The sequence below is a fragment of the Panulirus ornatus genome, chromosome 46 (assembly GCF_036320965.1).
Source record: "Panulirus ornatus isolate Po-2019 chromosome 46, ASM3632096v1, whole genome shotgun sequence".
Taxonomy (NCBI): Eukaryota; Metazoa; Arthropoda; class Malacostraca; order Decapoda; family Palinuridae; genus Panulirus; species Panulirus ornatus.
In genome coordinates this window covers 39,425,999-39,439,488 of record NC_092269.1, presented here as the reverse complement: position 1 = coordinate 39,439,488, position 13,490 = coordinate 39,425,999, and the positions used below count along the sequence as shown (strand labels likewise).

General features: G+C 43.7%; 2 protein-coding genes across 2 annotated transcripts; one reads left to right on the top strand and one right to left on the bottom strand.

The window, feature by feature from the left end:
• Window positions 1-1,733: 1,733 nt before the first annotated feature.
• Window positions 1,734-7,487, bottom strand: LOC139763271 (carbohydrate sulfotransferase 11-like). The gene is made up of 5 exons (XM_071689214.1): window positions 7,275-7,487; window positions 4,231-5,163; window positions 3,037-3,572; window positions 2,158-2,389; window positions 1,734-2,037 (listed from the first exon to the last, which is right to left on the bottom strand). The coding sequence occupies exons 2-5, from the start codon at window positions 4,315-4,317 to the stop codon at window positions 1,846-1,848; spliced, it is 1,047 nt and encodes a 348-aa protein (XP_071545315.1). The 5' UTR covers window positions 4,318-5,163; window positions 7,275-7,487; the 3' UTR covers window positions 1,734-1,845.
• A 2,593-nt stretch (window positions 7,488-10,080) lies between these two features.
• Window positions 10,081-13,158, top strand: LOC139763267 (uncharacterized). The gene is made up of 3 exons (XM_071689212.1): window positions 10,081-10,457; window positions 11,280-11,379; window positions 11,582-13,158. Exons 1-3 carry the CDS (start codon window positions 10,383-10,385, stop codon window positions 12,409-12,411), a joined length of 1,005 nt encoding a protein of 334 aa, XP_071545313.1. The 5' UTR covers window positions 10,081-10,382; the 3' UTR covers window positions 12,412-13,158.
• The last annotated feature ends 332 nt before the right edge of the window (window positions 13,159-13,490 follow it).

Sequence of the window (13,490 nt, the reverse complement as noted above, 5' to 3'; positions counted from 1 at the left end):
TGACGCCACCCGACGAACACTCCTGAACCCTCCACAGGACCCAAACGTACTGGGAACTTCCACGAGAAACGATATCTGATGAAACGCTTCCAAAGAGGGCGGATCCAGAAGAGGTCCCAGCCCCTAAAGGAGTTGCGCTACGGAACAAATCAACCTGAATTATCCATCTGTGTTCATGCCCCGACAAAGACAGCAGGCAAATGTGAGCATGATGCTCAGCGAGCGCCTGGGAGCCCCAAGAAAAACGAAACGGGAACCCCTAAGGGGATCGCCAGCTAGCCAAAACAAGTAGGCTTCAAGAAAATGATGCAGTGACGATCTCAAAGGCGTGGCTGACGGGCCTGCTAGCCACAGATCTAAGAAATAAATGAATCAACAAACGGCGCCTCTGATCCACAAGAGCGAGCCTCAGACGAAGATCGAACAAAAAGGGACACAAAGGAATATAAAGCAAGGTCCCCAACACTGAAGATAGTGGAGGCAAGAGAAACATTTCTGTATAAATAACAAGGAATCTCCAGAAATCCTGTTATTCCTTGGCAAAAACACTCACCGGTAAATGATGTAGAAAGCGAAGCTAAGTGAAATGGAGACGACTTCTCGAAGCATATATGGACGTGGGTAAACAGGAAGGGATGTTCATTCATCACAAGAGCTGCATAACAAAGAGGTCGTGTTAATTGTGATACGTTCGTTCCTGGAGCAAGAGCAACGATAGAAAACGGAGTGAGGCATATCTGATGTAGTTCCTACAGTAGTTTCATCTTAAGTCTTTTCTTCTATTCTCTTTCAGCAAAGAAGCGTAGTGTTGCTTATTCTTGCTTCAGCAAGTACATATGTCATACGAGTTTCCATGAAACTATGATGAACTACATAATAGAGCAAATGGAAGAAATTTAAATATTAAAAATGCAGACGTTAAATATAAGTAGATTTATGAACTTTTTAAAGTTTATAATTTATTTACATTAACACTGTAGTCTAACTTTTCCTTCAGTATTTCAATATCTTCCATTTTCATGAAATTCATAATGTTCAGTTGGAGCCCAGTAAAGAATGCATCGTCTGGCTTTCGTATTCCCTCATTGATATTTAGTCGGTATGTTAACTATTCATTATTTTATTCATGTAGTTTTACTTGCACTAGCTAGCTTCCTTGGTGCCTTAATCCAGCCAGGATGTTCTCTTCTTACATCTCACACTGTGTAATTTCCTTCGGTTTATTATTGGTTTAGAGCATTTATGATATGATTAAAACTTGTCCCAGCTGTTAACAGGGTACTCCCACTGCAGATGTTAACAAATCAACGCAACTATGTATATTTTAACAAGTTACCTCCACTGTACGAGTTAATAACCCCACTGTATTAACAAGTCATTCCAACAACAAATGTTAACAAGTTATTCTCACATGTGTTAACTTACCTCTGCTGGTGTGTTAAGTTACCTATACTATGTGTTGACAAGTTCTCCCCAGTGTTCCAACCCCGACGACACTTGTTTTTGCGTCTTGCGTCTTCGTAGAGTGAATGATAAGATAAAGCCAATTCTTAGATTTCTCAACGCATTCGTAACAATTTTAAAAGACAAAAATAACGTTACAGAGAAACTAGCTGACGAAAGACCAGTCTTTCGTGTATACACTGCCATTCATACAGTACGGATTCGTAAACAAACTCAAGCATGCAAGTATACTTGTTAATTCGTCAGTAACATAAAGAGAACCAGTAAGATTTTTAGTGTTTATGGGAACAAATAACACAAACAGAGATTATCTTCTTTAAAGTGCTGGATTACACAAGCGATTTTATGTCTCGTGTATCTTGCAGTATGTACACCATAAGTCTATGAATTGATATAATCGAAATATTTGGTTTCACTGTATCCAAATATTCTAAAGTCTTTGAGGTATATCTTCAAGAGCCCATCGAGCTGTCTGGAGGTGAGCTGGCTGAAATATTCGGCGGTGACCCGTGCGTAGTCTGTGTGTGAGCTGTGCAGTGTTTGTGGCTTGACTACCTCTGCCAAACCCGACACCTGAAAAGGTAAGAGGAGGAGAAATGGATAATGGAAGAAGCAAAGGAGGGACGGGATAGAGAAGACTGTTATCCGGAATGGACGAAAACATAGTCCATAGAATCACAGACAACGACTCACGTTTTCTAATAGAACTGCTTCGTCCACTGAGAGAGACTCGAAGTGGAGGATGAAGTCGAACTCAACCTGACATGGCGAGCAGAAGCGATAGTATGGAGCCCAATGCTCATTGGGCTGCATTCCCTGGGCGTCCTCATCGATAACATGATTTACAAACTCGCTGAAAGTTGGTTGACAGTCGTGGGGAGACTTACGGTGGCCATGTTTCTCCTTTATCTGGCATTTCAGAGATCTGGAAGAAAAGAAGGAAGTTGGTCGATTACACAGGCTTCACTGATGTGGGTTCAGAGCTGAAAATTTCAAAACGAATTCAGTCCAAGTTATCATGTCATATTTTGAGCTGTAGTTGTAAAGGAAACAACAGGAAAATGGGTATATTTAGATGCTTAGATCCATTAACACTCCTGCGGCCAGGGCTTGGATAAGTGGCAACCGAATGGTTGCGGCTTCTCATAGATGCTGTGTGAACACCAGCCATACGAGGACAGACCGTTATGATGCCCCTTTCTCTCTTCAGATAGGAAAGCTGTTGAATCCTTTTGTCTTTCCCTCTTCCTACAACTTTACCACATTTAAATCGGTTTTTAAACACACACAGACCTACGGAGCTTTCCTTATTAATCACTTCCTTTTTTCAAGCTCTTCATCTTTCTTTCATCACAAACGACTACGGTAGGTATGTTTATGCTTATGCCACGTTGGTTAATGTATGAAAAAGGTTATTGCCTTGAAAATCATATGCGTTATATGGAGCAAAGTGGGTGCTGAATTCCGTTGTGAGTTTCAACAGGGGATCTTAATACGCGGCCACTATCTGGTACTCCACAGGTTGCCTAAAGTTACTATGGTTAGCCATTCAAAGGCGACGCATTTCCTCACCTGTAGTAGGACTGGTTTTTGGGCTCCAGCTTATCGCGGTAGGCGGAGAGGAGCCGTTGGAAGGGGTCCCGGACGATGATGAAGGAGGTGTAGTTGAGTTGATGTAGGTACGTCTGGAGTTGCTCGGATGTGGGCCGTGGGTAGACCTTCCTAGCCAGCTCCACGGGTGACGACAGATGGTTACGGACGATCACGCCAGAGTAGCCGGCCATTCGCAGGAAGTTGTCGAGCCAAGTGGAGGAAGCGGCTTTGAACACGTTACACCACACGAGCTGGTACCTCTCGCTCACCAAGAACTCCTTACTGTTTGGCTGCTGGGCTCTTTCAGAGAGGGTTAGCAAATCAGCGCACCTCTCACGGACATCCCTCTGCCTCTCCGACATGGTCTCTGTCTCTTGCACATTCTCGGGGGCATATGACGCTTCCACCTCCTTCCTGGCCGGCCCCGGAGTCTCTAAAATTTTGAGACGCCTGCTGGTAAGAGGTGCTGTGGTGACGACTCCTGCCCGCGGATCCTCCGGCAGAAGCTGCAGGTCCTGTCGTTGGTTAGAGGACACTCAGTGGAGAGCCTTATGGCTATAAGGTAGAACCCTCTGGTGTGCTAAGAGTGGAATTATCTGATGGTACATTATATGGAGGGAGTTCTACGTTCGTAGGGCACCGTCTCTCGAACTAAAATCCTGTGATTTTGTGTGTGATGGTAAAACCTGCTCATCATGGAAAAAGACGAGAGATGAGACGCGACTTCCTCACAGCCTTCGAGTCTTTTGAGCCCTTGAATGAAGAACAGAATACAGTTCTCTACAGAGCGTAAAGAACAGAACAACTAAAGGCCATAACATGAAACTCAGCAAGAAATCTGTAAGAAGGAATGTACTTTCATCGTGTAAGTATAATGGCTCCATGGGATAAACAATGTTAATGGAACTGTTAATGACGATGGCACACATAATCGTAAAATGTTGTACGACAGCAGAGAATGTTTATGAACTAAGGCCCCACGAGTGTAGAACTCCCTTCACGTACAGTACAAAGATATCGTTACACACACCTGCGAAGATTGTTCATATAAGGAGATATCAGCACCTTATCTACATCCCGGGATTTACTGGTGTATAATCTAGTAACACATCAACCTTCACCCCATCTCTCCTTCTCTTTAAGTACACATATGTATACGTCTCCCTTACTTACCTTCTTGTCGTTGTGGAACATGACGCAGAGGTACAACGCTAGGATGGGGATGGACAGGAAGACAGTTGACCACTTTCCTCGAGTCATTCTGAAGGAGTGCCCTTAAATCCGGGTTGGTATGAAGGTTCCTAAGTCCTGCAGCATGATAAGCAGGCCCACAAGTCCAGGATGGTAAGCAGGTCCTGCGGGATGGTAAGCAGGTCCCGGAAGATGTTAAGGACGCCCGCAGAATCTCAGATTCTTAAAAAGATCCTGTGGTTCTTGACACTGTAAAAACTCTTTTAGGCCTCCTCAGGATGGGAGAGATTCCTCAGGTATTTCAGGAGGGAAGGTGTCATCTTAACATCGCTTTCCCCACGACTGCAGGATGACTGTTAGGTCCTCAGGCTGATAAAAGAATCCTCAGGTCATTAGAGAACATGAGAAAGAGGTCCTTCAGGATGTTCAGTACGCCATCAGGTTCTCCTTAGGGATGGATAGCCTTTAAGACCTCTGTAGCTGGGTCCTTTGCAATACTTGAAGCGTTTTTCGTCCTCCTCAGGAAAATACAGGTGTCCTTAAGTCATGCAGAATACTCCAGGTATTAGATCCTATAAGCTGGCCGTATAATTCCTTGATCTTCACGATGGTAAGGCGTCCTTTGGTTCTCTAGTATGGTGGGTGTGTCCAAAGTCCCGAGGGGGAATTTGAGAGTTCTTGGAACCTTTAGGATGGTAGGGGCATGTATAGGTTCCTCACTATAGCAAAGGTGTCCTCTTGTACTACCGAAGTGACAGTGGCTCTCTCAGGTCTCACAGCAGTGACGGTGGCTCTCCCAAGTCTCACAGCAGTGACAGTGACTCCCCCAGGTCCTACAGCAGAGACAGCGGCTCTCCCAGGTTCTTACAGAAGTGACGGTGGTGGCATATCCAGGCTCCGCGACAGTACCAGATCCTGCAAGAAAGCAAAACGAAACTGCATCTCAACTCTAACGTCAGGAGTTCATAGACACGTCATGAAATGCACGCGTTATTCCCAGGCGACTTTCTCCATGAACGTGGCGTCAAAACAAATAAGTCAGTGAGTAGCGCACACTGATATTTTATCTATTTATCATTAACACAATGTTCTTATGTAATACAGGCGCGATTAATTGATGCAAAAGTGAGTATCATAACTCTGGCAGTCTAACACTGGGGAGGGGCGACTAGGCCCTCTGGGAGAAACGTGCTATTCTCACATCCACCGGTGCCCTTCCTGCATCTGAGACTGTCATAACCAACAACTGGTATAAACGTTGTTGGAAGGGCTTCTCCGCAGCGCCTTTAACACTCCTGCAACACACGATAATTTCTCGGTTACTATCATCGTGGACACTTCCTCAGTCAGTGTTAGGCAACACGTCTGATACATTACTGATGGCTGAAGTCTCTCCCTCATTTTCATGTCCCATCTTCCTCATCCCAATACCTTTCCTCATCATCATTCATCTCCCTCCTGTCTTACTATCTAGTCTCCATGTCTTTACACCACAAACTCACGTTGCTGTTGCTATTCCCCAATTAATAATTTCGTCACACATCTGGTCTTCTGTTATCTGATCTCCCTGTATCTAGTTACCCCCTAGTACAATACCAATTTTTCCTGACATCTGAAGAGCTTCCGGGGTAAAAAGTACAAAGGGAATCAACCAACATAGAGGCGTCTGGCACGTACCGTATAATTCCTGTCTTGTGTCTAACTATACATATTACATGATCCTTTCCATCCGAAAATTGCATTTCTACTTGTCTCATTATCTTCCCGGAAAGTCAGACTGTCCCTGAAGGAAGTGAACTAAATATAAGTCGGTAGAATGAGTACAGATGGTGTTGCGGACCTAGATAAGCCAGCTACTACTTCGGTTATCTGTAGCGATAGTAAGTCATCTAGCTTGGGCGCCATTCCTTACGTAAACGCCAACTTAACCTCCATACTGCACAGCTTCGTCTTAGACGAATCTACCAGCGGAAGAACAACTGATGTCCGACGCTTAGACCTTTTATCAAAGGCAGACACTTCTGTGAAGACGAGATTGCAGAGTTCAACCTAGATGAAGTGAAGTCCAGGCAAGGTTAATACTGTGCAAGCTAGGCTACAACAATGTCTAACACGAACTGATAGCCAAGCGGCTATCAATATTAGCAACAAATACACATAGCAACTAAGATTGATTAACTAAAACACGTCGCATCAAAGTCCTAGCTATGATCTAATTAACACTGGCCTTACCGTAGCAACACTAACCATACAGTAGTAATACCAGCCACATTCTAGCAACACTAGCCACACCGTAGCAACACTAAATATACTGTAACAACAAACTTAGATTTCGGTCTAACCCCTTGACTGTAACGTTACTTTTAGAAATAACTGATTTGTATCTTTAACTTGTCTGAAATTATTCATTTTTTACTTTTTTACGTATTCAGAAATAGTTTTCATTCGTTTACATGTACGAATATAATCATTGATATATTTATGTATCTAGTCATAGACTGAATCCTATACACTATAGTTCAGAAAATGTTCTCATATACTACCATGATATAGATCGCATAAATTAATTGTCCCTTCATCATTAGGAGTCAGAGAAACCACAATGTGTAAGGGATCACATACACACCTCTGATCCGATTCTAATGTCTTGAAATTTTCATTTTTGATGCGAGGGTTTAGATGAATCTAAACCAATCCAAAAGTCCACGTAAAGTCCTAAACATGACACCTACTTCTGAAGCCTAAGCTGATGATTAACTAAAGTCTATATACCAGAGATAGCGTCATAGCAACCGAAATTTTCTCACGTATGATACATTAACTTGTTCTTGTCACCCTCGCATAGAAAAGGCTTCCCTCCCTCCTTACCTACAAATTGGTCTAATAGACCGTGTCATGTGGAAGTGTTGTACCTAAAGTGCTAAACCATCATCGGTACATCTGGCAGAGTCAGTCCCAGTCTGGTCGCCCACACTACAAGATCACCAATCTACAAGAACACGCGTCAATTGCCGACGTCAACTCACTGTAATATGTGAACAGCAGCTGGAGGGAGGGAGAGGAGGTAAAAGCGAGGCCTTCAATGCCACTCACATGAATCTTTTCGAAAACAACAACAGCTGTATATGTACTACTCTCTCTCTCTCTCCCTCAGGATATGCCAACACCAGCACCAGTGAACAAACACAACAGCAGCAGCGCCCCTACGTTGGCTGCGTATGGAGGTATATGGCTCCACGGGAGCTTTGTGCGTACAGATTACATTACCAGTTTTTATCTTATCTGCCAAGGCTTCCCCTACCACCCGGCTAGGTCAACATTGGAAGCTACCATAGTGTTGCTACAGTACCTTCCTCCATACATACAGTTGTACAGTGTTGCTTCAATACCCTTCTTCATACATACAGTTGTATAGTGTAGCTACAGTACCCTCCTTCATACATACAGTTGTATAGTGCTGCTACAGTACCCTCCTTCACATACAGTTGTATAGTGTTGCTACAGTACCCTCCTTCACACATACAGTTGTATAGTGTTGCTACAGTACCCTCCTTCACATACAGTTGTATAGTGTTGCTACAGTACCCTCCTTTACACATAGTTATATAGTGTTGCTACAGTACCCTCCTTCTCACATACAGTTGTATAGTGTTGCTACAGTACCCTCCTTCACACATACAGTTGTATAGTGTTGCTACAGTACCCTCCTTCACACATACAGTTGTATAGTAGTGCTACAGTACCCTCCTTCACAAATATAGTTGTATAGTGTTGCTACAGTACCCTCCTTCACACATACAGTTGTATAGTGTTGTTACAGTACCCTCCTCCATACATATAGTTGTATAGTGTTGCTACAGTACCCTCCTTCACACATACAGTTGTATAGTGTTGTTACAGTACCCTCCTCCATACATATAGTTGTATACTGTTGCTACAGTACCCTCTTTCACATATACAGTTGTATAATGTTGCTACAGTATCCTTCCTCACATAGTTGTATAAATGTTACTACAGTACCCTCCTTCACACATAGTTGTATATATGTTATTACAGTACCCTACTTCATACATACAGTTGTATAGTGTTGCTACAGTACCCTCCCTCACACATACAGTTGTATCAGTGTTACTACAGTACCCTTCCTCACACATAGTTGTATAAATGTTACTACAGTACCCTCCTTCATACATACGGTTGTATAAGTGTTGCTACACTACCCTCCTTCACACATACAGTTTCCCTGTACATACAGGATGATGTAGCTCCTCCCCCGACCATCCTACAACACTCGTCATGTTCGGTGGCCGAGTCAGGAGCCACACATCATCCTGCTGCATGGCGAATATCTCGCTTCCCTTCCAGCAGGCCAGCGAAAGGGAGGCGCAGGGGATTGGCGAGTTACATCTGCTTTTGTTTTGTTATTTTTTTGACCCACTTTTGCCGCTGATTCTCTGCTGTCCTCCTCGTGCACGACCCCTGCTGTTGTTGATAAGTCTACTGTCAGCCTCCATGAGTGGAGTAGATCAATGGGAACTTGGAGAGGGAACGGGAGAACTACACACCAACCCAACAACAACTAGTCTTATGAGACACTATTGCCGTCAGAGGCGTCTCAGCTGTTACACAGATGTACAAGAATTTTCGTATGGTATCCTTTTTTATTCCTTGTAAAAAAGATGTCGTACGGAAAATATGATTTATATAAATAGTATCAACACATCTTTTCCTGGTGTTTTTGTGCGCCCCTACGCCACCTGGACGTAAGGGGGATTTTAACAAAATGTCATTGACGTTTTTATAACCTTTTGCGTCACTTCTGGCAACTTATTTATTGTGTTCAGAAGTAAAAGGTCGTCGCTTTGAGAAGCTTTACATTCATCTTACTTGTCTTGGTATTTCCGCCTGTCTGTCTGCACTGTTCATTCTTCAATACGATGTAGATTCTATTCCTAATGTGAAATTGATATTTAAAGGGTAGGACCCTCTACACACACACACACACACGGACCTCTGTGGTATGGTGGTCAACGTCACACACCGTCACGCATGCACGGGCCGCCTGGGATCACATCCGCGGAGGTTCGAGTCATGGTCGTGGGAACCAGAGGTCCACAGTTCACCCAGCTGTTCATCATCCCCAAGGGACTGGTCGATAAAATGGGTGCCTAGCTTAGGATGGGGTGTGTCTGTGTGCGTGTGTGTATACAACACACACAGACGACTGTGTAAAGCCAGACGTGGCTAGAATAGTTTCTGTCATCTCCCTCAAGCCAAAACAGAGTGAGTTCCCCAATAACAATAAGTTTATTGACACCCGCGCACACCACCAGCTAGTTGGTAGTTCAAACGCCTGTAAATTGACGAATCCTTCTCAAATCTACACGTATCTGAGCGTACATGTTTTCGTTTGTTTTTTTTTTCTGATGTTCTAAGCACACAGGAACACCCGTGTTATAGCACAAATCTGATGTCAGGCCAAACATCCGTGTGTGATAAACGACTGTAGTCATCTGTACTGTCCAAATACTGCCCCTTGAGGACGACGGTACGACCCTTGAGACAACGGTACGAGTCTTGAGCACGACGGTACGACCCTTGAGCACGACGGTACGAGTCTTGAGCACGACGGTACGACCCTTGAGTACGACGGTACGACCCTTGAGCACGACCGTGCGACCCTTGAGCACGAAGGTACGACATTGAGCACGACGACGGTACGAGCCTTGAGCACGACGACGGTACGACCCTGGAGCACGACGACGGTACGACCCTGGAGCACGACGACGGTACGACCCTGGAGCACGACGACGGTACGACCCTGGAGCACGACGGTACGACCCTTGAGCACGACGACGTTACGGCGTTAATCTTAGAAAGGAAATTAACCCATTTTCTTTATAACTTCGACAGATGAGGTGTACCTTTTGCGTCTGGTAGTCAACGGAGAGAATGGGAATTACCAGCAGGAAAACCTACAATCTTTGTCGGAGGAAGCTGTGGCGTGTCACCCTCCCTGGCTTTCACAGTCATCCTTAGCCTCAGTGAGGGGCGGTGTGCTGCCCCGCGTGCATGTGTGTGTGTGTGTATGTATATGGGTGTGTGGGTATATAGGTAGCCTATAACTTGTGACGATGAGGCTGCTCACGTTACTAGTGCTGTTGTTACCGCCATTCATCATTCTCCTAACACATCCACGACCCACGGAGGTGAGTTATGAACTACAGAGAATAAGACGAGTCAAGACAGTAAATGATTTATCTGTTCTCTCCCCTCAGTGAGAGCATCGACTGACTTTGTAATAAAGTTTCCAAATGTGGTATTTCGAAAAGTAATGCGACTCCAGTGGTATACGAAAAACTGCCCAAAAAAGAAAAAAAATGACGAGATAAATATATAATCTCTGAGAAGCATTTCTTTGCTCAGAAATGATAACACATCAAGGTGTACTAACAAGATACATGTAGCGAGAACACACATGTTCAGCTTTCCTTAGTCTGTACTACATATTTAGGGAGCTAATGAACAAAATACATTACAAACACAGTTTGAGGTAGATGATCATATTGTCCCGTGGTTAATATCATCAGGCAACGGTTAATGTGGACGTCAGAGCCTAGTCTTCACACGGTAGACGACTTTAAACAATGTTGACACCTGTGTTGGGGTACTTAACAGTATGGGTTTGTGGGGGAGGCTCTCTAGCAGTAGTGTCTTCCTGTAGCTACTCAAATTCTAAACAATTCTCCAGGATTGAGAACGAGTCTAATCTTACTCAACATACATGTTTGATAATCCTCCAGCATGACAGAAAAACTTGGATATAGATTATTACTATTCTCTTTTTGGTAACCCGATTCTTGTAGATAGATCTAAACATATTTTGTAAACTAATTTTTGTTGTATCTTTTCTAATAATATTACACAGAAACTTGTGCCTCATTTTTAATATCGAGGTTTTATTTTCGTTTCATTTCGACGTCGGATCTCGGAATGAAACACTGGGTTACAGTGTCTGTTGTATCTTACAGGGCCAAGTGGAAGCGGACGACGGAGGGAGTTGTCGCAAGCCGGGCGAGGGCGGGAACCTCCCTGGCTCTCACATGACCGATGATGACTGCAGTGTGCAAAGTGAGAGAGAGAGAGAGAGAGAGAGAGAGAGAGAGAGAGAGAGAGAGAGAGAGAGAGAGAGAGAGAATGTGTAGCGTTAAGGCCTTGTGTATCTACTCTTATGATAATCATGAAGCTTATTTCTGCGTTACTGAATGATAAACGTCCTTAGCAGGCATTTATATGATCTAAGAAATTCATGTGTTCGTATCTCCTGACGCAGCTGATGATGTTTGGGACAGAGCCGGCGAGACGGAGTCAAATGGTGGGCGTAGAAACCAGCGAGGCACAAGAGGAACTGATGAATGGCAGAGAGAAACGGACGAGGGAAGGAATAAAGAACTGAAGCGAAAGGCCAGTGGGACAAACGCCATAGAGGGGAAAGGAAGACGAGATAAATCTGAGAAGGAAAGAGAAGGTGGTAGGGGGAAAGGGAAGGTGGGTCAGCTCAAGGAGAAGAGGAAACAGACTGATAAACACAAGAAGAAAGAGAGAAAACAGAGGAAGAAGAAACGTGATGAGAAAACTAGTTATGATAACGAGAGGAAGTTCCACAGGAAAGAGGAAAAGAATAGGAATGATAAATATGGAAAAAAGGATAAACGCAAGAAAGACAAAGATAACAAGAACAGTAAGGATAAACAATGGTACAAATCTGTTGGTAAGCACAGCAAGAACAAGAAAAAGGAACAAAGAGAAAATCATTCAAAGGAAGATTATGACAAGAACAGAGAGGATGAGAGAGCAAGAGAAAAAGAGACACACGATGTGACATCGGGTAACCACAAGAAACAAAGAAAGAATAATAAACACGATGAAAATGTAGGCAAAGAGAGAAAGAAACCGGAGGAAAATCAGTCACAGAAAACTGATGAACTTATCAAAGAAAACAGGAAAGAGGAGAGCACGACCACTGTTGCTGAGGATGCTGGAACATGTGAAGATGCTTTAGGTGGTACGACGACCAGTGAGAAAGTGAAGCAAGACGATTACGAAAACGTGACTTTAGGAGATCAAGACGAAGTGGAATTTCTACAAATGACGATGTTATGAAAGGGAATGAGGAGAACCTCGACGGCCTGGAGGGAGGATATGTGAAGCCCTCCACACGCGTCACTTTCGGCAACGGGATGTTTGTAGACCTCGAAGTCGACTCGTCCGAACTCCTGAAGGAGGGGACGAAGGTTGAGGTGGCTTCAGAAGCAAAGGCACCAGAGACTCCTGATCAAGAGGAGATAACTGATGGAAAAGATAATCAGGAAACTGGAAGGGAAGGAGAGGAAGCTAAGGAAGATATCGACCCTGATGGAAAAGAAGGGAAAACATGTGAGAAAGGTGAGGGAGAGGAGGACCAGGTGGAAGCAGATGGTCAAGCAGGACAGAGAGAGATTACAGTGGACGGCTCTTGATCCTGTTGTCTCCCGGACGCTGGAGGTGCCCCAGGTACCGCCACACCAGGAGAGTAATATGAAGGTCATGGAGACGGCAAATACTGACGAAGAGGCTGAGAAGAGTGTGTGATGTAGAGATAAAAGTCTGTGGCATCCATGTTAAAAGCCAGTGATGTAGATAGCATAAGTTTGTGATGTAGAGATACTGAATAAAAGAAAACAATTCTCCTCAGTGGCACCTTAATGACAGTGGGTAATATACTGATCTACAGTGGTAATAACACAGGCCCTTCTCAATATCACAGTCTCCCCTCTTAGTCTTATGTTTTTTTTACCATATTCTTCTGCAAGGGACAACAGAAATCTGCGAGTTTCATCATTCAATCAATAAAAACCCTTCGATAGTCAGCGTTTTTTTTTTTTCTTTGTGATCCTATTTCCCAGTGGATACATCTATAATAAACATCATCATTTTCATTCTTGTGTTGCCACCATCGGCCTAAGCTTAAATAAACCTGTTATGGCCTAAGCTTAAATAAACCTGTTATGACCTAAGCTTAAATAAACCTGTTATTGCCTAAGATTGAATAAACCAATTATCTTATCTATTTTCAGCGTAAAGCTCTTTTTATATCTCATGTTGACAACTTTATAAGATCTGGAGTTTGTATTTGCATTAAAGAATTAAATTCGTTTCGCACACAAGGAATTCAAGTTACATGGGAAGAGGTGATCATGGGG